At 42.5% G+C, this 24,609-nt stretch overlaps 1 protein-coding gene across 1 annotated transcript; it reads left to right on the top strand.

Annotated features, from left to right (window-relative positions):
* Nucleotides 1–1,457: 1,457 nt before the first annotated feature.
* Utp14a (UTP14A small subunit processome component) lies at nt 1,458–23,678 on the top strand. The gene is made up of 15 exons (XM_040744577.1): nt 1,458–1,596; nt 2,743–2,818; nt 4,314–4,384; nt 5,411–5,475; nt 7,852–7,994; nt 8,221–8,376; nt 13,956–14,075; nt 14,175–14,269; nt 15,024–15,147; nt 15,232–15,309; nt 16,138–16,525; nt 19,173–19,567; nt 20,294–20,487; nt 20,601–20,700; nt 23,301–23,678. The coding sequence occupies exons 1-15, from the start codon at nt 1,571–1,573 to the stop codon at nt 23,568–23,570; spliced, it is 2,301 nt and encodes a 766-aa protein (XP_040600511.1). The 5' UTR covers nt 1,458–1,570; the 3' UTR covers nt 23,571–23,678.
* Nucleotides 23,679–24,609: the final 931 nt, after the last annotated feature.

Raw genomic sequence — 24,609 nt, forward strand, 5'->3', positions numbered from 1 at the left:
GTCAATGGTCTAAAAAGATTTACTGAATGAAGAATGAAAAACAAAAACAGCTATCAAATCCCATATCAAATTCTGGGAAGACAAAGACTAAGAAGTCTTATTTTACTTAAGAATTTTAGAGTGCCACTAATCATAAGACATTTCAGTAGAACAGTTGAGAAAATGAAATGGATATGACCTAAAAGAAATAGCAAGAATATGTTCGCCGGGCGTTGGTGGCGCACGCCTTTAATCCCAGCCCTCGGGAGGCAGAGGCAGGCGGATCTCTGTGAGTTCGAGGCCAGCCTGGTCTACAAAGTGAGTTCCAGGACAGCCTCCAAAGCCACAGAGAAACCCTGTCTCCAAAAAAAAAAAAGAATATGTTCATGCAAGAAGTCTCAGGCTGGCAATGTAGCTCAGCGGACAAAAGCATTTCACCTCAAGCCTGACAACCTAAATTTAATTCCCTGAAGCCAGAAGGTGGAAGGAACTTCCACAAGACGTCCTCTGATTTCCATATGTGTACAGTGTCATGCACACACACACACAGGTTTATAAAAAAGAATTATTGGGCCAGATCTGGTGCCACAACCATGTAATTCCAGCCATTGGAACACTAAAGCAAGAGGACCACCAATTGAACGCTAGCCTGAACTATATACAGCCTGTCTCAAACAAGAAAATGTTTGTAAAGAGGTGAGAAACTGCAACCACAGATAATACTGTGAACAGGACCTTGTGCCTCATGCCTGTGAGGTAAGCACTCCACCAGTGAGCTACAACCCTGATGAGATAACATTGTATGTTAGGGTCTCACTATGTAGCCCCTGATGAAATGTAACATATCTTCCTGCCTCTGCCTTCCCAGTGCTAGTAATGATTCAATAACTCATTCTTGAATGACATTTTGTTGCATAGGAAAAGAGAACAGCAGGCTGCAATCACAGGTACAAAGAATCAAAAATGATTCATTTCCCTTAAGATGGGAGGAAACGTCGGTGGAGAATGGGAGGGCGGGAGGGGACAGAAACTGGGATTGGTGTGTAAAGTAAGATTGTTTCTAATTTAAATACAAATGTATTTTTTAAAAAAAAAAGATGGGAGGAAACTTGCTACCTTCATCTCCCCTCCATCCTTCTGGCCCTATGCACACCACTATGCAGGAGTTCAACACAGCTTGGGGCTGGCAAGAGATGTGTTGGTGTGACACAGTCCAATGAGGTTTGGCCCTGGAGAGTTTGTGGATTTTTTAGCTTTCAGCGGGGCTCGGACACCCTCGCTCTCACCTCACTCATCTTGGACAACAAGAAAACCGAGGACCTAAGAAATCGCCACCGCGAAATTAAAGAGCTCCGAAAAGAATGGGGAATGCAAAGTCCCGCCTACCGTCATTGCCGCCCACTGCCAGGCGGGCAAGTTTCTACGCCAGCCAATCCTAAAAGGACTCCTAATTCTTCATCAGCCTCTCCCTGGGCGGAAATGACGCTTCTTGCCGCGTGTGATTGGCGGAAGCAAAAATTGCTTTGCGGCAGGCAAGTAACTTGCTCTCTTTTTGGCTTCCGCTCTTGATCCATGTGAGAGACAGGCTACAATGAAGAAGACCAAAGCTGCGAAGGGGTAAGAAAAGAAGTAAAGGGAAATTCCGGGTCTTTTTGCGGGCTGACTTTCCTGGATTTAGGAAAACAGAAGCCACCTTCTAACAATCATCCCAAGACCCTGCCAGTAGTTAAACGTATCTGCGATTCATCCTTTAAAATCCGTTAATTTAAGTTGATTTTGCGCCTCTGTTTCTAGGCTCTTTAACTGTATCGCTGTTACGACTGATGTTCCTCCATCTATCTATCTCTTGACAAAGTTAATATTGGTTTCCCTTTATTTGTCACGTGCCCATTTTCTGCCTCTGCCATGCGCGACTTGTGCAGGCAGTGCCAAGTTGTGTGAGAGTGAGTCATCCACAATATTTCCTCCCCTGTGATGTTTCATGTGTTCTCCCTCAACGTTAAACTATCTAAATGTATTACATTTGGAAATGTTTGCCTAGTAAATGCCGAGATAAACTAGACTCTCTGTAAATATCAATCTCCTTCGTTAAAAACCCGTACTCAGTTGGTTTCAGTCATTCCCCGAGCTTCCCAGTTCTTGACAAATGGTCAAGATTACATTTTGAATAGGCTGCACTTATCAAGGCACCTGACTGGTAGAGGAAGCAGCGAAACGCTAATAGAATGTTTAAAAGGTTAATTAAGAAACTGCCTTTACCTCAAAGGCATCAACTGGAAATGCGGTGCTTATCCATAACCAATGTTAAGTCTTTCTTGTGTATTTGAATGGCGTCATCAATTACTATTAACCCTGGAGTTGTTGCTTGGCTTCGGCCAAAATGTAAGATCTTGACAAATTACCAAAGGTGCTCTAAACTGTTGGGCTTTTTACACCTCTTCTCAGATAAAGGCTACTCGGAACTGAAAAAATGGAATGCATTGGTTTAGACTAGTGGTTCTCAACTTTTCTAACGCCGCGACTGTTTAATTCAGTTCCTCATGTTATTTTCGTTGCTATTTCATAACTGTAATTTTGCTGCTGTTATGAATCATAATGTAAATATCTGTGTTTTCCGATGGTCTTTGGCGATCTCTGTGACAGGGTCGTTTGACAACTTCCAGGGGGTCGTGACTTACAGGTTGAGAACCGCTGGTTTAGACATTATTTTAATAGAAGGGTTATTTCACATGTTAATATTTCTATGTTGCCTTTTTAAAACAGCCTTCTGGCTTTGAGCCAGCAGGAAGAACTAGTGGATTTGCCAACCAACTACCCCTTGAGTGCCAGTGAAGATGAGGTGGGTGACAAGTGTTGAACTGACTCAAAATTAGGGTGAACAACACATTCTTGGAGAGGAAAGGGTTGGAGAGAAATATATGTAACTAAAACTCCAACATAATGCTATCTGAATTTTAAACCTAATTCCCTGACAAAACTACTTAAATTGTTTTACATACTGTGTAAAATAGTACCAATTTTAATGATAAGGAAAGGCCAGGGGTGGTGGTAGTCATCCTAGAACTTGGGAGGCTAGAGCAGGAGGACCTCAAGTTTGAGGCCAGCCTAGGTTGTGAATTGAGAGCTGGTCTTTGTTAGTTTTTAAGGGATTTTATTGTGAAAGTCAGTGGTACATACCTTTAACCCAACACTTGGTAGGCAGAGGCAGTGGATTTCCATGATCTTTTTGTTTTGGTTGTTTTTTTTTTTTTTTTTTTTTTTTTTTTTTGAAACAGAGTTTTTTTGTGACTTTTGGAGGCTATCCTGGAACTCGCTCTGTAGACCAGGCTGGCCTCAAACTCACAGAGATCCGCCTGCCTCTGCCTCCTGAGTGCTGGGATTAAAGGCGTGTACCACCAACGCCTGGGTCTTAAGTCCAGCTTGGTCTACATAATGAGTTCCAGGCTAGCCAATGCTACATAGTGAGTCCCTGTCTCAAAAGGGGGGATATAGTATTTTCTCCTGAGAAAAAGCCACTTTGAGAACTGTGGTTATGACTTGAACAGTTAATGTTTCTGTATGGAAAAACACCATGCAAAAACATTATTTTCAGGTTATTTCTTTGGGGGGGTTCAAGACAGGGTTTCTCTGCAGATAATTAAAATATCAGTAGATTCCTGTGCAGCCACTAAGCTAGCAAAAGAAAAAAACACCATAGGAGGACAGTTTCAAGACAGGGTTTCTCTGTGAAACCACCCTGGCTGGCCTCAAGTTCAGATCTGCCAGTGCTGGGACTAAAAGCATGTGCTGCCACCACCTAGCTTAAGCTGTTTTCTTTCTATTTATTTGTTTACATATCAGCCATAGTTTCCCATCCCTCCTCTCCTCCCATTCCCTCCCTTAAGATGGTTTTGTTTTTTGAGTGTTATTATTTTGGGGTTTTTTGGGGGGTGTTGTTTGTTTGGTTTTGGTTTTTCAAGACAGGGTTTCTCTGTGTAACAGTCCTGGCTGTCCTGGAACTCACTGTAGACCAAGCTGTCATAGAGATCTGCCTACCTCTCAAGTGCTGGGATTAAAGGTGTGTGCCACCACCACCTGGCAGTTTTCTTAAAATCAGTTAGAACATTAGCCAAAGTACTATGTTCCAAGTTACTAAGGATCTGCATTCCTTATATAGTGTTTAGATTTTGAAACAATTCCTAATACCAATTCCAGTTTGGATTAGAGACGTCATATAATATCTGATCTGATTCCCCTGTTCTACCAACCATACCCCAAATTTTATGTGGACTTGTTTCCAATTTGTCTTTTCCCTCTTCTCATTGACCTAATGGGTTTTCCTTTTCTGAGTCTAGGGGGACAGTGATGGAGAAAGAAAGCATCAAAAGCTTCTGGAAGCAATTGGTTCCCTTGATGGAAAAAATAGGTAACATCCTTGTCAGTCTGCCTGCCTGTCTTCCTTCCTTCCTTCCTTCCTTCCTTCCTTCCTTCCTTCCTTTGTGTGGGGCTATACATATGCAACCTAGCACAAGTGGCGGTCAGAGGACAACTTGTGGAAGTTGGTTCTTTCCTTCTACCATGTGGGGGATTCAGGGATCAAACTCAGTTTGGCTTGGCAGTGATGGCCTTTACCTACCTCTTGAGCAATCTTGCTAGCCCTATAACTAGCTGTTTCTCTGAGATGTCTACTGAGATTTATTGAATGTCTCATGAAACGATCCTAGTTCCTGTGTGTAGCATACAGTAAAAAAACTGTATGATTGCTGTTGGCAATTTTCCTTATTGCTGTTACTGTATTAGAATTCACACACTGGAAATTTTAATTCACACCTACAGTCTTTTGAAGCATTGAATACATATTAATTAACCCCATTAAAGAAGTTAATTAATTTTTTAAAATAATTATTTATTAGGTATACTACAGTGTTCTGGCCTGTGTTCTGCTCAGGCCAGAAGAGGATACCAGGTCACATTACAGATGGTTGTGAGTTACCATGTGGTTTCTGGGAATTGAACTCAGGCCCTCTGGAAGAGCAGCCAGTGCTCTTAACTTCTGAGCCATCTTTCCAGCCCCAAAAGAAGTTAATTACAATTTTATCTCCATGGTCAACCATTTATAAGTAGCAGGTCCTGGATTCATATCCATGTGTGCTTAGATCTTTTGCAGTGTACTATATTGTATTTTTTAAGGGCTGAGTCTATATGAAAAGATGAAAGGTGGATTAGACTACTAAGTTTAAGTTTAGGAACACTTTGGTTGCTCTGTGTGACAAAAGTGGACCATTGGGTGTGGCCCATAAGACCCTAACTGCCTTTGAAGAAGTATTCTTCTTAAAGATGTAATTCAGTTGTAGAACACCTGCTTAACAAGTATGAAACCCTAGATTCCAGCGTCTTAGAAACAAAACAATAAATATAAGTGCTAATGATCCCCATTTTTTCCTAATTTCAGGTGGAAATTGCCTGAGAGATCTGAGGCTAGTCTGACAGTATCCGAGTTTAATGTTAGTTCTGAAGGTAAGTTTTAAGAAGGTATTTATGCATGAGACCATAAACATTTACCTGTGAGAATGCATTAAGGGTATTCAGATGAAGAATGCTAAGGTCAGTATCTCCCATGGAGTTCAGTGAGATGCTTATTTCATAAAGTGACTTGAGTGATGGTTCCTTGCATCTCTTACTAGCTTAACTGTCATGTTTGTATAGCTCTTTACTGTTGACAGTTGCCTTTATATTTCAGTTCTCTCATGATGCTTTGAGTTAGGACGGACAGATATTCAGCTTTATTGGAGCCTTTTTAAAATTGTTTGGGCTGGGCGGTGGTGGCACACACCTTTAATTCCAGGACAGCCAGGACTGTTTCACAGAGAAACCCTGTCTTGAAAAACCAAAAATTATTTGTGGTGTTGATGAACCAATGCGTTTATATTGGGTTGACTCACAGGAATATGGGTGAGGGGTTACTTATAGGAGCTAGAATGACCCAAAAGCAGGTGTACTACCAAAAGCCCATTGCAACACTGGTGAGGACTTAAGTATGATGCGCCCCTTGACTTCTTGCAGGAATTGGCCAAGAAAATCTTTAGCTGGCTGCTCAGATCTCTCCCCCCAACAGTTAACTACTTCTATAAAGTTGTATAGTGGGATAGACTTGGGTAACCTTGCAAATTTCACCTTTCCTAAACACATTTATTTTCCTCATGAGCCTTCCCCCCCCCTTCCTATGGGAATGTTTCAATTTGGAAGCAACTGCCATATAACAGGCCACCCCTTCCTTCCTCTTTCATGTTAATCCCTTAGACTTGAAGTGGGTAATGCAGATGGCCATGTTTGACTAAGCATCGTGTCACAGCAACAGTCACTTGGGTGACTGAATCTCGAATCTCTGGTCCAACATCTACTGCAACAGCTGACAGTGGCAGTGACCTTTTCCTCTAGCACTTCAGAGTTTGGGGTTTTACGTTATAGTCTTTAGTCTACTAGGAGTTGACTTTTTGTTTGCTTCTGGCTTCCCAAACATCAGCATCTTTGCTATGGTTTCTCTCCCCCGCCCCCACCAAAGCACATGTCACAGGGCAAAGGATCAAGACAGAATCCCAGGCCTCCTCAACAGAAAAGAAACCTGGTGACAGATCCTTCCATGACTGGCCCTCCCCCCCTCTTTTTTAGCCCCATTGTCTCCCTGTCCAGGAAATCCAATAACTAAAGAATGGACACATGTGGACTCTTGGTCAGACATGAAGCTTAGTAGTAAAGTACCTAAATTTTTTTCATGTACCTCCACTCCCTCAAGAGCCCATTGTTAACCCCTGAGTTGGGAGAGGAGGGTAAAAGGACAGTATCACCCCTGTTAAAAATTCACGATCTAGTCGGGCGATGGTGGCCCATGCTTTTAATCCCAGCAATCGGGAGGCAGAGGCAGGCAGATCTCTGTGAGTTTGAAGTCACCCTGGTCTACAAGAGCTAGTTCCAGGACAGCCTCCAAAACAATACAGAGAAACCCTGTCTCAAAAAAAGAAACAACAACAACAAAAGATTAGTTGGTCATGAAAGGTCCTTGAAGAGGCAAAGTTGAACAAGAAAAGAGAAAAGTCAACCATACAAAGGTGGGAGAAAGCATTTCCGTCAAAAGAACAGCTTGGGAACAGTTAAAGAAACACAGGGCATGCTTGGAAAACTTGGGAAAGAAGACTTACATGACTAGAGTACAGCAGAATGATATAGATTAGAGAGGAGATGGACACCGAATCTTACTGGGATGTGTCCTTTACATTTATATAATTAAGCAACAGTGAATCATTTTCAGTAGGATTATGACATATTGTGGTACATATTTTCAAAAAATGACTGGCTATTATGGGATGAGTGAATTGCAATGTTACAAAAAAGTAAAAAGACAGAAGCCGGGAGTTGGTGGCACACGCCTTTAATCCCAGCACAGAGGCAGGCAGATCTCTGTGAGTTCCAGGACAGGCTCCAAAGCAATACAGAGAAACCCTGTCTCCAAAAAAAAGACAGAAGCTGGGCGGTGGTTGCATACATCTTTAATCTCAGCATTTAGGCAGAGTCAGTTGGATCTCTGAGTTCAAGGCCAGCCTGGTCTACAGGAGTTCCAGGACTACACAGAAACACTGTCCTGGGGGGAAATAGGAGAAAAGTAAATAACTGACTTTTTGGATAACTGTTTTTTTCCTTCTATGCCCCAACATATTTGGAAATGTACAAGATTAGTGGTGTCACTATGGCTAGGGATAAAGGATTGAAATAAAAATTATTTATACTTCCCTGTATATTTTCGAGACTATCAACATATTCTGTTCAGGCTACTCCCTGCTTTATATTGAGATTTTTGTCTCACTTCCAAAACTGACCAGAAAGTTGGCCTTTCCACAGGCTCTGGAGAAAAATTGGCCCTTTCAGATCTGCTTGGACCTGTTAAACCTTCACCCTCATTGGCTGCTGTCAAAAAGCAACTGAGTAGAGTGAAATCAAAGAAGACTCTGGAATTACCCCTTAACAAAGCAGAGGTTGAACAGGTAAGTTATATGAAAAGTGACCCATTAAAAGAAAGCTCTTGAACTGAGGAGGGGAGGTAAAGTAGGAGCAGCTGAAGTCTTTAGAAGTAAGCAAGAGTTCATATCTAGGCTTCTGATTGCTGGGGTGGGGGTGACGGAGAGCCATCGCCACCTGATTTCTTATTATTCCTTTGAGTTCAATGTGGAATTTCATGGCCCTTCCCTTTTCTGTCCTTTGCCTGTTTAGATCCACAGAGAAGTGGCATTCAGTAAAACTTCACAAACCCTCTCCAAATGGGACTCTGTGGTTCAGAAGAATCGGGAAGCAGAGCAGCTGGTTTTTCCCATGAAGAAGGAGTCATCTTCCTTTGCTCCCATTGAACATGTGTTTAGTGACTGGAAGGTGAGTGCAACAAAACGAAAACAAACCTTGAAAGCTGAGGTGCAACATGAAGATTCAGAACCTTCACCCAGTTTGAATGAGTAATTTAAGCCTGAATGCCAGCTTGTGTCATTTTCGTTTAGTCAGAAAAAGAGAGGAGATGGCATGTCTTAACTGTCACTCAGATAACAGCCAAGCCACACAGTAGCTATGTAGTCATTCTCTTTGTGCTTATGGTATTCCAAATGTGGCTTTATACGTTTTAAAACATCTGATGACAAAGATTGGGACATATATGGCTGTAATCCCAGCATTTGGAAGGTGGGAGCAGAAGAATCAGGAGTTTCAGGCCAGATTGAGCTAGCTATATGAGACCCTGTCTCAGAAACAATTAATTTTAAAAAGTGTGTGTGTGTGTCTGCCAAGAGAAAGGACACATAGTGTTTTCTTTTACATAATTTTCTTTTATGTTCATTGGTGTTGTTCCTGTGAGGGTATCAGATACCCTGGAACTCGACAATTGTGAGCTGCCATGTGGATGCTCTTAACCACTGAGCCATCTCTCCAACCCCTTTGCTTTCTTTCTTATCTCCTAGTTCTATTTTGTTGTGATGCTACCACACAAAAATTTATATTGTTTACTGTTACTTTAGCAAGTAACTCGTGAAAGGGGTAAGGAATACTTTAAAGCTATGTTACTCTAACACTGACCCCTGCCACTATGCCTAATCATGGGTGGGTTTTAATGTACCAACTCTTCTTTATTATTAGGTATTCTTCCCATTTTCTTGGTTTTGAAATTTCCTTGTATGAAATGATGCTAGTAGTAAATGATGTGGTTTAGGGATAATGGCAGTTACACTCTTGGCAAAATTGGTCCCTAGAGTCTCTATTTCTTACTATATGAACAACTCCCTCAAAGCAGCCAGCCTACTTTTCTAGTGTACCATTGGTATGGAGTCTCTACTAGAATGGTCTGTCTTAAAGAAAAATAGTCAAAGAAAACAGTACTTAGATGATAGATAGATAGATAGATAGATAGATAGATAGATAGATAGATAGGTAGGTAGGTAGGTAGGTAGGTAGGTAGGTAGGTAGGTAGGTAGATAGATAGATCGATTGGACCACAAAGGTGTTATGTTCTCTGTGCTTTCTAAAAAAAATTACAGTGTCTTATGTCAGAATTTGAACTAATTAAAGATAACTAAAATTACATTGCTTGCCACCATAACTAAACAAATGTCACTTATTAAGGGATTAAGATCTGTTTTCTTATAGTATTTTTGAAGTCACTACCATTCTCTTTCTAGGATTCTTCCTTTTCTACATGAAAAAGAGATCAGGTATAAGGTGTGGCTGCAGGATGAAGGGGGACTTTAGGAAAAATTGAAGAGGTAATAACAATTTACAGGGTTCAAAACCAGTATTGAAAAGAGTGGTATCTTACACCACCTCATCTTCTGTTCAGTTTTACTTCCATGCCTGCCCCAAAGTAACCAGTTTTATAAGTTTTTATTGTTGATTTAGAGTTTTACTTATATATTCATGATTTTTACCCACTTTTTTGATGGAGGAAGTAGTAGTTTATATGCTGCTGTGCACCTTGCTTTTTCCAAATGCTGACGTAATCTGGGAGCTAGCAGGAGAGTACTGTGTTGGCGAAGAGGCCCAGCCTCATCAGTGAATGGGGCCCATATGATATACTTTAAAAATACTGTGCCATTCATTCTAATATTTATTCCTGAGAAACTATGCTAGTGTGGCGCAGGAAGAGAAAGGAAGAAGTTTGGCTAGCAACTTCCAGTACTTTCCTTGCAATTTAAGAGCTCAAAGCACCAAAGAGGGTAATAGAACAGGATTTCTGGAGGTAAACAATCAAAAAAGCCTGCACTGTAGTTTGGGTTTTGCTTCCTAACTTAGCATTTAACTCTAGCTGAAGAGAGTTAAGTGAGACAAAGCAGGAGAAAGCATTTGTAAACTGCAAAGTGCTATAAAGGATATAAGGTAACTCACACCCCATCTTTCCTTTCAGTTGGTACCTGCATTTTCCAAAGTGTTCCCTTTTAAACCTTTGTCTCAGTATGCACTCAAAGAGGCAGTTCATCTTTAGAAATTGCTGCATGAAGCCCAGACGTGGTGGTACATGCCCTTAGTCCCAGAATTCAGGATACAGAGGCAGGTGGATCTCTGTGAGTTCCAGGCCAGCCAGAGCTACAATGTGAGATCCTGTCTCAAAGACAGAAAGAGGAAAGGGGAGAGAAAGAAAGTAAATTCTGAGTGCCCCTATGGGAGATTGGAGGTTCACAGTGTACACTAGCTGTTATGTTTTGCTTTGGGGCAATATCTTTCTTAGGCTGGACTTGACTCCTCTTGCGGGAACCTCTCAGAGGCCTGGAATGGCAGGCGTGTACCACTATGCCTAGTTCCTATACCAGAACTTTAAAGGCTGTGTACAAAGAATGAATACACCTGTTGGACCCAGTTTGTACCACTAACAGATCTTCTAAAAAGTGAAGTGACGGGCTGCATGGCATAGCTTTTGCCTGTAATCCTAGCACTTGGGAAACTGGCAGAGGAGGATTGATTGCCCTGAGACCCATCTCAGAAAAGGGGGTCTGCCTAGGCATAGTGTTGCATGCCTACAATTCCTGCATCTATGAGCATAAGACTCAAGGATTTCCAGTTCAAGGCAAATTCAGGGGACACGGGGCTGGGCATGATGGCATAGGCCTGTAATCCTAGCTGTTTGGGAGACTGAGGTAGAGGTTTGAAAGGTCCAACCAGCCAGGGCAATTAATTTAGCAACATTCTGTCTCCAATTAAGATTTTTAAAAGTTGATGATAGAAAAAAATAGCCAAGTTAAATTGTGTTTTAAACTTTTACAAAATAAAACTATCATCTAATGAGGAATGTTCTTTGGGAAGAGTTGGCCTCCACTGTTGTTTCTACTGTCTCCTCTTGTACTCTGCTTGTCTCAAAGTACATTAGTAATTGACCTCCAAATTGCCTTAGCCGAAGCCCTCAGAATCTTCAACCTATCTGGCAACAGCATTGACATAAATACTGCATTCTTAAATATTCTTCCATCCTTGGCCTCTGTTCTGTGCTTCTGCTTTACTTCTCCAGATTTTCATAGGCCTTTCAATTCTTACCCTGGAACCTGAGTTTGCTGTCGCTCTCGGTCTCTCACAAACTCTAGTCTCATAGCTGGTATAACAAAACAGGCATTCCGTGCGTCTCCATGTGAACTGTCCCAACAGAGCATCAGATTTCTAGATTCCCAAGCCTTAGCCACCACCTTTATTCATTTTAACAGCCTAACTCCCTATTTGATCACCTAGGTTGAAAACCTGGATCATATGATCCTTACCCATTCCCTTAGCTGTGTCCTGCCTAGCACACGCAGTGGGCTAATCTTATAAATTCTCTTATGGCTTCAAGTGCCTGTCTTCTCATTTTCATTTTTGCTGCCTCTGTCAAGGTCAAGGTCCTCACAGCCCTCAGGATTTCCTTTCTGAAACACAAAATAAATTTGTGGCTCAGTGCTAAGGACGCCTACTGCCAAACCCGACAACTTGAGTTCTGTCCCCGGGACTCCCATGGTGGAAGGAATTAACTGGCTCCCGGAAGTTGTCCTATGACTTCTACCTGTGTGCCATGGAATGACAGTACCTACACACACACACACACTCAATCAGGGTAAAAATTAAAATCCATCACAGACACTCCACTTAGAGGGCAAAATGAAAATGCCTAGTGTTTTCGCTGTGCTGAAAACACATTGTTCTCTTACATACCGGTAACTCATTTCCTGCTACCTGTGGTTTTGTTTATGCTCATCTGTTTGGACTTTTCCTACTCTTGAAAGGACTGTGCATAAGCCTCAAAGCCCAAATCTAAGCGTTATTTCCTTCTCTCTCTAACCCACCCACCTCCTAATCAGAACTAATGGCTTCTTCCTGTGTTCTTACCTTTATAGAATAACATTTAACCCATTAATGTTCCATTGTTAGTAGCATATGTGTCTCTTAGCTCTGAGCTCTATGAAGACAGGATCTATCTTAATTAATTGTGTAGTCCTAGCACCCCTCACAAGTGCCTGGAATGCAGCTGAAATCAATAAATGTTGGCAAATTGAATTGAATTTGAAGGGCGATTACAGCATTGTAATACAAATCACTTTGTAGCCGGTGATTGATCACTTCTGCAGATACTAAAAATGGAAAAACATGCACCTTTCCCATTCAGTAGAATAGGTTTATGGCTAAATCAATAGCACCGTGTAACATGTGATGATGTGTATTTATGTGTTTGCTCAGATATTTGTAAGTTTAATACTGACCATGATGCATGTGGCTACTGAAGAAAAACATGCATAATATGTGAGGCTTGAAACTGGCTGTTGCCTAAGGCTGTCTTTGTGCTGTGTCAGGATGGACCATGGCCTGATTGGCCTGATTATTTTAGTCATTTTCAATGTCAGTCAAGCAGCAAATGGGATTTTTGATTGACATGTGAAATAACTGGTACACAATTTATTTCATAGACAGCGTGTATCATACAAAAGGAAGTGGAAACTGAGGAGTTGGAGCCAAAAATTAGAAAATGAGTAGGGTTAAATTTGAACTACAAGGAGGCTAGATGATTCCACAAATTTCCTATTTAAAAAAATCTTTTATGGTCAGGAAATTAAAACATATACCCTGCCATAAAATAAATTACTAGGCAAAATGTACCTGAGAGTTGCTGTTCTTGTCTTCTTGGTATTGAATAAAAGGATGAGAGCCAGGCATAGTAGCACATACCTGTAATGCCAGCACTTGGAAGGCCAAGGCAGGAATAAGTACATTAAAAAGTAGAGTTCCCATCTGAGTTGGTTTTCTAGTTACTATCATCAATGGCAAATAATGCTTAAGATCTAACCTCTCCTTTCCCTGTAGAAATATAAGACCCTGAGATTCCCAACTAGAAGGTAATTAATTGGTGTTTGCTTCCAATAAATATATAATATCGAAGGGAGCTTTTTTACTTTTGCTTTGCTTTTTTTTGAGTCAGAAATTTGCTATGTCACCCATCCTGGCCTTGAACTTGCAGCTATCACCATGCCTTTGTCTCCTGAATGTAGGGATTATAAGCATGTACCACCATTACTTCTGATAATTTTGGACTTTTAAATTAAAATGACAATTTGGTGCTGCTCTCTTCCCAGCATTTGACTTAAGAGTATCATGTTTAGATTCTTCAGAAAATGGAGTTCTGTTTTCTCATAATTGATAACAGAAAATGATGCCCCAAGTAATATTAAAGAATACCTGAGTCCCCTTGTGGAAGTTGTCTTGATTAGAAGTTTTTAGAAATCCAAGTGGAGTATAGTAGTACAAGCCTGTAATCACAGCACTAGGGAAGCTGAAATAGGAAGCTACAGGGGCAACCTGGGCTATAGTGAGTTCCAGGCTAGCCAGATCTAGATCTTATCTAAGAAAGGAAGAAGGAAGGGAATAGAGCAAATTTTTAAAATTCAGAATAAAATAAGGCCTTATCTATTCCTTTGGACAGCTACTAGAACTTAACATTTGTCGTGTTTTGTTACTTCCTTAAGGCAAGAACCCCTCTGGAACAGGAAGTTTTTAACCTCCTCCATAAGAACAAACAGCCAGTAACAGACCCTTTACTGACTCCCGTGGAAAAAGCCTCCCTCAAAGCCATGAGCCTGGAAGAGGTAAGTTTTATAGACCATTTCACATACCGAGGCAAGCCATGGTTCTCCCAGAATTTGACTTTCAAGTCCAGGAGTTACTCTAAATGTCATTCATTGTAGGCTAAGATTCGCCGAGCAGAGCTTCAGAGGGCCCGAGCTCTGCAGTCCTACTATGAAGCCAGGGCTCGAAGAATGAAGAAAATCAAAAGTAAAAAGTAAGGAAGCTGTGGATCTGTAGAAGAAAATGGTGTGGTTAATCACAACTTCTTTGGAGAAAACTTTTAGCATGACAATTAGGGTCATGTAAAAGAAGTCTCCAGTAAGAATGACTAGTCACCTTTTCCTAAAGCAACCTCATGTAGTTGTGCCTGTTTCATTAATACCCTCTCCTCTGGCTTTAGCGTTTAAACTTGACATTGACAAGAAGAGGACTGTTTGAAAGCCGGGCGTTGGTGGCGCACGCCTTTAATCCCAGCACTCGGGAGGCAGAGGCAGGCAGATCTCTGTGAGTTCGAGGCCAGTCTGGTCTACAGAGTGAGTTCCAGGACAGCCTCCAAAGCCACAGAGAAACCCTGTCTCAAAAAACAAAAAAAAAAAAAAAGAGGACTGTTTGGTTACTTTCTCTCCTTCCAAAAGAGCATGGAGTGCTTCTGCAGAGTGACCTCTGAACTTGCACAGCTGTGGAATTCACTAGACTTCTCTTTTGCCATTCTGCCTCTTTGGAACTTGTTCTGTTCCTTCTTTGAGCTATAGAAACAGGGGAGCCTGCTCTGCACAAGTTCGAAGGGTCGGAGAATCCCTGTCCGTCTTCTCAGGTTCCGTATTGGCTCCTTATGAGTCAGTCAGCTCTGTGGTAGCCATTCTAGCACCTGCATAAGGAAACCCCTTGGATACCCTGGGCACTTTTGCATGTGGTGTTCAGGGTTTCAGATAAAACTAAGCTGCCACGCCATCTCTCTTACCCTGCAGATACCACAAAATTGCGAAGAAAGGAAAGGCCAAGAAAGCCATAAAAGACTTTGAACAGCTGAGGAAGGTCGATCCAAATGCTGCACTGGAAGAACTGGAAAAACTCGAGAAAGCCAGAATGATGGTGAGATTGCCTCTGGCTTTTCACACCGTCGCCAACAACTATCCCTGGACGTTGTTAAAGGTCTCATTCTGTCTTCCTTTCTAGGAGCGAATGAGCCTTAAGCATCAAAACAGCGGCAAGTGGGCCAAATCGAAGGCAATTATGGCAAAGTACGACCTACAGGTAAGAGATGGGCAAGAAAGAGGAGATAGAATGGGAGGATGGTAGCAGGAGTAGAGTTGGGGAAAAGCCAAGCCACAAGGATGGACTAAAGTCTAGGAATATAAAAAGACATTAGAAAAGTTTCGAGCAGAAGAAGAAAGATGGGAAAAGATCAAAGGAAAATAATACCAAGGCAAATCTAGTAAAAGGGGGAGGGCTTTTTGTTTATCATTATATTTCGCCTATTGCTTCCTTAAGGATAATTTGTCTTTCTGCTTTATTCCATGGCCACTTAAAAATGTATCTGTACTGTTTAAACATTAGATACTATTAAGAAATACCAAGTGGACCAGGCAGTGGTGGTGCACACCTTTAATTCCAACACTCGGGAGGCAGAGGCAGGCGGATCTCTGTGAATTCAAGACCAGCCTGGTCTACAAGAGCTAGTTCCAGGACAGCCTCCAAAGCCACAGAGAAACCCTGTCTCAAAAAACCAAAAAAAAAAAAAAAAGAAATACCAAGTGAAATGGAAAAGCTGGGTTGGTAGCTCAATGGTAGAGTATTTACCTAGCATGGTGAACCCTTGGAACAGCCCAGCATGATGAAGAAAAAAATAAAAGCAGCAGCTTGAGTTTAATGTTGTGATACGTACAAACCCGGTGCTAGAAAGGCTGAGGCAGGAGGGTGGCCCACTCAAGGTCAGACTAGGCTACCTCGTGAGACCCTGCTGGAAAAAGGAAAAGAATGAAGGCTGCTTTAAGAAATGAGGGGAAAAAAAAGAAATGAGGGGAAAGGTATTACCGTGGTCACGAATGACATAGCTCCTGTGCTGGGGACTCCTTCCTCTAGGCCCGCCAAGCTATGCAAGAACAGTTGGCTAAGAACAAGGAACTGACACAGAAGCTCCAAGTTGTCTCAGAGAGTGAAGAAGAAGGAGGCGCTGACGAGGAAGAAGCCCTAGTTCCTGACGTAGTAAATGAAGTACAGATGAATGCGGATGGACCCAATCCATGGATGCTCAGGAGTTGCAATCGTGATGCAAAAGAGGTTGAGATCCAGGCAGACTCTGAAGAACCGCCTGAGCCTGTGGTCCATGAGTTTTCTGAAAATGAGGGAAATGAAAAACCAATGGAAGAGGAAGATGTTTTGTTGAGAGAATTTGAGGAAAGGAGATCCATTAGGAAACAATCTAAGCTCAACCAGAACCCTGAGCCGGTGGGTGGCCAAGAAACCAAAGGTGAGCTATGATGGGTGGAAGGGACAATTTCTTATCGCTGTAGATGGACCGAGAGAAAAAAGAAATGTCCACCCACACATACTACATAGTGATTAAACTCTAGGGACTTTGAAGAATGGGTGTACTAGGTCCTTGAAGTGAAATTAGATTCACAATAACCATTTTTTCTTCTAAGGCATTTGATAAACAAATGCAACATGCTCAAACACATTTTCTGCTCTTGAGGTTTATAATCGTCACAAAGACATTACTAAGCTAGCCTTGAAAAGGTATGGCTTAGCATTCTTGATACCTACAGACTTGCATCTAGTAAAATGGTAAGTGTCAAAATCTACACATACTTGCAGGCATCAGGTAGATTTGGAGAAATTGCTAAACTGCTTCAAATGTCTGGAGTCTATAAAGTGAGAAAGTGGCATTTTTCAGTATAATGCTAGATTTTATGTATCTGTATTTGGGCGACACTTCCCCAGAATGAATAGTTCTGCAGGCTGCATGTAGGTTTATTTATTGGAGTGCTGCAATGCTGGGGATGGGATTCAAGGCAATATTCTAGGCAAGTGTTGCGCCCCTGCCCTATATCCTCAGTCTCTGTCTGTCTCCCTCCCTCCATCCCTCTCCCTCCCTTCTCTCTTTCTCTCTGGTTTTTGAGACAGGGTTTCTCTGTGTTGCAGCTCTGGCTGTGCATACCTTTGATCCCAGCACTCAGGAGTCAGACAGAGGCCTCTGTGAGTTCAAGGCCAGTATAGCCAGAGCTACACAGAGAAACCCTGTGGGGGAAGGGAACCTGGTTATCTAAGACAAGTGTGCTACATGCCTACAATCCCAACACTTAGGAAGTTCAAGGCCAACCTAGGCAGTTTAGCAAATTTGAGGATAACCTGGGATACCTTGTAGGATGCCTATTTTCAGTGAGGGTAGCTGCACTGAACATATAGCTGGGCAGAAAGATAAACCCAGCTAGTGTCAGGTAAGCAGATCCCAGAATTTCAAGGACAACCTGGATAACACAGTGAGACCCTGTCTCTTACAAAATTTTTTTTATCTCAAACAGAGGTGGGGATAAATACAGTCAAGGTCAGCCTGATCTACATAGCAAGACCCTGCCTCAAAAAAGCAAAAATAAAACAGGCGGTGGTGAGGTATGCCTTTAATCCTAGCGCTCAGGAAGCAGAGACAGGCGAAGTTCGAGGCCAGCCTGGTCTACAGAGTGAGTTTCAGAACAGCCAGAGCCACACTGAGAAACCCTGTCTCAAAAAAGCAAAAGTAAATGAATGAATTATAACAGGGGCGGTCATCTAACTAGAAAAATATTTTGAAGCTGTTGGTTGTGGTATGGCAGTGTAAAGGTAGATTTTTAAGACTAAATATGAGCTTCCCAAAACTTTATAAAGCATTTTATAAGAAATAATGCCCTAAAATATGAGGAAGTCACGGATGTCTGCCCCAGCCCATCAAAATGAGCTTGGAAATTTATTTTTGAGAAATATTAGTATGCCTGTCTCAAGGAAGGCTTAATCTAAAACGATACAACAGCTTCAAGCCAAAGCTCGAAAGCAGGGCCCACAGGAAAGGAAAACAACTTCAGTTATTCAAAAGGGCACTTTAGGAGAACAGTGTGTTGCTGTTGTTTCCCTCAAGGCTCTAAGGCTACAGATTTTGGCAGTAGCTGGAAAATGGAAGCTTACATCTACTATAAAAAGCAGCTACTTCATTTTTTCTTGACTAGGTCATACACAACAGATTATATAATCTGCTTTAGATATGTAGTAAAAGAGGGAGATATGTTCAACATATATGTACTTATATGGAAACATAAGTTTAAGTAAAAAGTATGAAATGGGGGCTGAAGATATGGCTCAATGGTTAAGAACACTAGCTGGTCTCTTGGGGGTCCTGAGTTCAATTCCCAGCAACCACATGATGGCTCACAACCATATGGAATGAGATTTGTTGCCCTCTTCTGGCCTGCAGGAATCCATGCGGACAGAAATGAATCTTTTTTTTTATTGAAATGAGGCTAGCATAGTTGTACATGCCTGTAGTCCCAGCACTTGGGAGGTGAGGGTGGAAAGATCACCAGTTTCAAGGTCATCCTCAGCTACATAGCAAATTCAAGGCTAATATGAACTACATGAAAACCTGTATGTACATCCAAAAGATTATAAAATGAGGATTCTTGAGTCAGTCATTATAAAACCCTCCAGAGAAGCTGTTTATAGGCCATGAAGCATAAAGTACAATACTGTTTCATTCAGATGTGCTACCCATTAAAATGTCACCGATGCCTTTTTTTTCCTATTTTAATTTGGAGATTTGGGGTAGGAGTGGCACTTGGTGGTAGAGCATTTGCCTGGTATATGCCAGACCTTGGATTTGATCTCCAGCACCATACTTTAAAAATAAATAAGAACTTTAGGTGATCTTTCCAAATAAATAAGAACTTTAGGTGATCTTTTCAAGTAGAGTTAACTATATCGAGAGCTGAATCCTAGTCCTGGTCATTAGTGGTCACCTGGGAAATAGGACTGTTTGTTCTCATTAGAGTGTATTTCGTGGTACTTAGTACTCCGTAGTTGCTTGACAAATGCTCATTAACTGGGAAACTTGCAAGCTTCTTCTCTGACAGCTTTATTTTTCCCTCCAGATTCTACCAGCAAGGAGGTATTATCTGAATTGAGGGCATTGTCTAAGAAACTCAGTAAGGAGAATCATCTCTCCAAGAAGCAGAAAGAGAGTTCAGCAAAGACTGTTCTCCTGGTCCAGGAAGAGGAACCTGCCCCAGAGGAAGAGGAGCCTCTCTTGCTGCAGAGGCCACAGAGAGTCCAAACTGTGGAGAAACTGGAAGAGCTAGGTAAAGAGGACAGTCTTCCAAATAAGGAGCTCCCTAGAGCTGCAGCAGAAGGGGAGCAGATGAGGAGGAGCCCACAATACCTGTTGAAGGGAAAGAAGAAGGAACAAATGATCAGTCTGCAGAACCTCCTGACCTCAAGAACGCCTTCTGTGACATCACTGGCAGTTCCCACAACAGTAGAGGAGCTGGTGAGCAGAGCCATGGCTTTGGGCTTGAGGGTGCTGGAGCTAGAACAGAATGGTCCTTACACACAGCACAGTCTAGGAAGGTTGCTTTTGCTGGGAATACGTTTCAGGAGTTAAGAGGTCCAGGTTACCGTGGTTCCAGGCTGGGTCCATATGCAGACATGTGGACACCGCTGAGCCACACAAGCAGCCTAAATTCTGGGCCACTAAAACTCCCCGAGGAAACTGTCAACCAGCCCTCGGTGGAGAAGGTGTCAGTTGAAAGCTCTGGCTAGTTCTCAGGACAAGAACTCAAAGGGCAGTTACTGAGTAACGGCAAGGTTCTGACACCAGGCATCTGCCCTGAACCCCAGCCCCAGCTGCAGCCCCAAATTAAGTAATTAAAACTAGTTAGACAAGGCACCCCATCCACTTTTTCTGGCATATACGCTGCTGGAAGTTCACATTCTGGCCGCACTAGGAGCTTCTTCTGTTGACCCAGGCCAACCTTTCTCCCACCCTAAGACTTCCTTATTGAAGGTTGTAAATTGTGTCATGATGACGAGCTAAGGATCTTCACCCTAGAGAGAGGGAAATCTGAGCATGATTGCCTGATTGGTTCCTACTGCGAATCGGTCATCCTTTCAGCACTTCCCCCTAGGGGGCGCTAAGATGTCACAACCCGGGATTCGTTCCTGTTATGAAGCACTCGAAAGGCAAGTTGCTGTTCTTACTCTTGTTTCTTCCCAGGAAGATGAAGTGGAGAGAGAGCAAAAACAAATGATAAAGGAGGCTTTTGCCGGGGATGATGTCATCAAAGAGTTCCTAAAAGAGAAGAGGGAAGCTATCCAGGCCAGTAAGCCAAAGGACGTGGACCTGACCTTGCCTGGCTGGGGAGAGTGGGGCGGGATGGACCTGAAGCCCAGTGCCAAGAAAAGACGACGGTAAGAGGAGGGAAAAGACTATCAGAAGAGCAGTATCCCCAGCCCACCCTGAAGTGTCCTCCCCGCACTTTTGACTAAGTCCTGAATATTCCTTTTACTATTTGGCTTTCCAGGTTTCTTATTAAAGCCCCTGAAGGTCCTCCGAGAAAAGATAAGAATCTGCCCAATGTGATTATCAGTGAGAAGCGCAACATCCACGCTGCAGCTCACCAGGTAGGTTCAGAGCATTCTCTACTTGTCTGATTCCCACTACCTGCTTCTCTTTTACAGAACTATTTTAGTAATCGGTGGGACACCGGAGAGGGATTGTGATGTTTTCCTTTTTTGGTTTGTTTACTTTTGTGCTTTTGAGACAGCTTATGCCAGGCTGACCTTCAACTCTAAATCCCACATTCTGAGCGTGATCCACACATTTAATCCCTAATCTCAGTACTCCTTGAAGCCTATGTTGGCATACCTGCCTGGCCTGTGGGATGATCACCAACAGATCAAATTTGTCTTTTCCACTGACTGGCTGCGAGAGTAGCATCACCAGACAGGCTGTGCTGTTGTAACTACTGACAAGGTTCAGGCTGAAAAGAGACTCTGCTAGCAGTAACAGAGCCCCCAAGCCACAGTTTCAACTGGCACCCTGGATCATTCTGCTCTAAATGAGTCGTACCAATGTAAAATTAACAATTCTGCTGTAGGCTTGTATTTGTACACAATCAAGGTAACACTCAGAAATCAGAAGGTTTGAGCCATGTGTCAAGAAAAGTGAGGACAAACCAGTGTCTGTCCACAAATATGAAGGGATTTTCCGTTGAATCATATGATCCCAGCAGAGGCAGGTGGATCTGTAATCTACAGATTGAGTTCTAGGACAGCCTGAGATCCTGTCTCAAAAAGCCAGTAATAATGATTAGCAAGGGATGTTTTCCCTATTGAAAACTAGAGCACGACCATTGTCCTCTAGACTATCACAGGCAATACTGAGTGCTGTTGCACAGAGTCACATAAAGTAGAAATGTTACAAAATGGGCAGAAGATCCAGAGAGAAATTGGGCTTCACTGGGGTTGAGCATGTGACCCCCCCCAAAATGACATTTAGCTGCATAACCTGCATGTTCCCTTCAGTCCTGATGTTTGCCCTTCATGAGTACAACATTGAAGTGAGTTATACTTGTCCTTCTAAAAGAAGAGAAGAACTATGTAGTTCAGTGGGTAAAAGCATTTGTTGTCAAGCCTGACAACCTGATTTTAATCTGCAGGGGCCCACATTGTAAGAGGAACACCCTCCAATGGGCCAAAATTACAGGTGACAGCTAAGAGCGAGCTACACACGGCCTTTCCTTCCCAGAGCTCTTTCTGTGTTTATTTACTGTTGTCACCGCGATTGAGAAATGATTTTCCAAGACTCTTTCTTGACTTGGTTTTTGGGTTTTTTTGGGGGGGGAGGACAGGATCTCATGTATGGCTTAGTGTGGCTTTGAATTCACTGTGTATCTTAAGAACATCTGTTCTCCCTGCCACCTCCTCCCAAGTGCTTGAATTAAGATATATGCCACCACATCTAGCTTATGTGGTCCTGGGGATTAGACCCAAGACTTTGTGTGCTGGAAAAGTACAACCCACTGAACTACATTCCTAACTCTGCCTTTTCTTCTTAATTAGCTCAATGGTTCTCACCCTCCCTAATGCTACAACCCTTTAATACAGTTCCTCATGTTGTGGTGACCCCAACCATAAAATTATTTTCATTGCTACTTCATGACTATAACTTTTGCTTCTGTTACAAATCATAGTGAAAATATCTGATATGCAAAGCCTGTAACAGGGTCACTTGACCCTCAAAGGGGTCATGACCCACAGGTTGAGAGCCACTTAATTAGCTAGACACTACAGGAGCAATAGAATGAAGTGTGTCAAGACAGGAGAGGATACCTGGAACTGACCTTCTTTTTTTTCATACCCTCAATAATATATACAGATGGAAAAAACATCAACCCAAACAAGACATTTTCTTAGTCTAAAAGGAAAGAAAGCCTTTTTCTGGTACTGACAGTAGGGAAGTGTTTGCAGATCTGAGGGTAGCAGTCTTGTGGAGCAGAGAAGAGCACAGGCCAAGGACCAGGAACCCAAGAGTTCTGTTCTCTCACATCGCTCTTACTTTGCTTGGGGAAATCACTTTCCCAGTCTAGACACGTGTTGATGCCAAGGAAAATGAGTGATGCTCTCAAGTAGGGCAACCAGCTCTGCGTCTTCTGGTGCTTTAAGAGGATGAAGCTGAGCCCAAGAACCTGGAAAGGAATGTAGATCTCTGAGTAGGTCAAGCCAACAAGGGCTACATAGTGAGACCCTGTCTCAAACAAAAAAGATAAAGGAAGGAGAAACAGAAAGCAGAAAAATAGAAGGCTCAGAATCCATAAGGATGTACAAATACTCTGAAGCTCCTTTAAGTGTTGTATAGAAGCTTCCACTGGTAAGCAGCCTTGGAATTACTGTAGCCAGACTTCTGTGGTTATCTGGGTTTTTGATCCTAAAACCATTGGCTAAGCCTAAGAGAATGGGTACCAAATAACTTCAAACAGATTAGCAGTCCTAAGATTATATGGGAACTCTGGGGTCCTTTGGCCTCTCAAAAGTTTACCTCTCTTGTGATTGTCGCATAAAATGGAATTATGTGGACGGGACTAGTCTTAAACTTGTGATCCTTCTGATGTCAGCCTTGCAAATGCTGAGATCACAAGCATGAGCCATTATGCCTTCTCTATGTCACCTTTAAACGAGTCCACCCTAGACCTCACACAGAATCCCTCTTCTTTCCCTTCCAGGTTCGGGTGCTTCCATACCCATTCACCCACCATCAGCAATTTGAAAGGACCATCCAGAATCCTATCGGGTCCACATGGAACACCCAGAGAGCCTTCCAAAAACTGACTGCTCCCAAGGTTGTCACCAAGGCAGGCCATATTATTAAGCCCATAAAAGCAGAGGATGTGGGTTACCGATCTTCCTCAAGGTCTGACATGTCTGTCATGCAGAACAATCCAAAACAACACTCCAAGCATCAAAACCAGCTGAAGAAAAGTTCTACAGATTGAATTGTCAGAGGAGTGTCCTGACTATTTCTCAGCTTGTACTGTGCAAAACTGGCTTAATTCACTGTGTTAAACCATATCTTAGAAATAAATGAATTTCTACCTTTTTAACTTGAGTGCCCTTTGTATTACCTCCCTGCTGAATCATTTTCTTTAAGTCAAACACTTTGGATATCCCAGCTTTGTACTTCTCTACTTAGTACTTTGTAAGAGGAACTTTATCTCCTTTCCTTATCAAGACTTGTAGCTGATCATTAAAACGAAGGAAATTTGCCGGGTGGTGGTGGCATACACCTTTAATCCCAGCAGGCAGATCTCTTGAGTTCGAGGCCAGCCTGGTCTGCAAAGTGAGTTCCAGGACAGCCTCCAAAGCCACAGAGAAACCCTGTCTCGAAAAACCAAAAAAGAAAGAAAATGAAGGAAATTTATCCATGTCTCTGGTTTTACATATATGTCACCCATCAATCATGTTCCACCATAAATACCAATTTATAATCAGGGATTGATAAAGTACTATGTGGTTTAACCTCTGATTCTAGAAGCAGCATGTACAAACCACAGCTGGATACTGATTGGTCATGAAGCCAAGCTGAAGTGAGGTCTAACCCTCACAGATGCAACTTATCTTTTTGCATCTGTGAGCTTCCCAGCTCGCAAAGGTTGCTGTGTGAAGTATAATTTTTGGGAGACGTAGCTCAATGGGGAGTTTTGTTTCCTCTGAGAGAGAAAACATTCTATCCTGCAAGAAGCTCCTCAAGCATTAAGGTAAGAACTCAGAACAGCTTTAGGAACTACCTGCAACTGACCAGATTACACTAGGTCCCTCCCTGCCAAAGCAGTAAAAGCTGGGCGCCCCTCAGATGGAGAGAGTCAAGCTGCTCTCCCCAGACTCTTAGACTAGACCAGCTGCCTGGAGGTTTACACCAACTGCGTCACCTGGAAAGGACACTAGCCTGTTGAGCTGCCTGCAGGCAGCTTTGTGAGCTGTCACCCATGCCAGTATGGACTTTGGTGATGCAGCTGTCTTTGAGTCATTTCCCTC

This window comes from Mesocricetus auratus, unplaced genomic scaffold, assembly GCF_017639785.1.
Source record: "Mesocricetus auratus isolate SY011 unplaced genomic scaffold, BCM_Maur_2.0 Super-Scaffold_100003, whole genome shotgun sequence".
NCBI classification, from domain to species: Eukaryota; Metazoa; Chordata; class Mammalia; order Rodentia; family Cricetidae; genus Mesocricetus; species Mesocricetus auratus.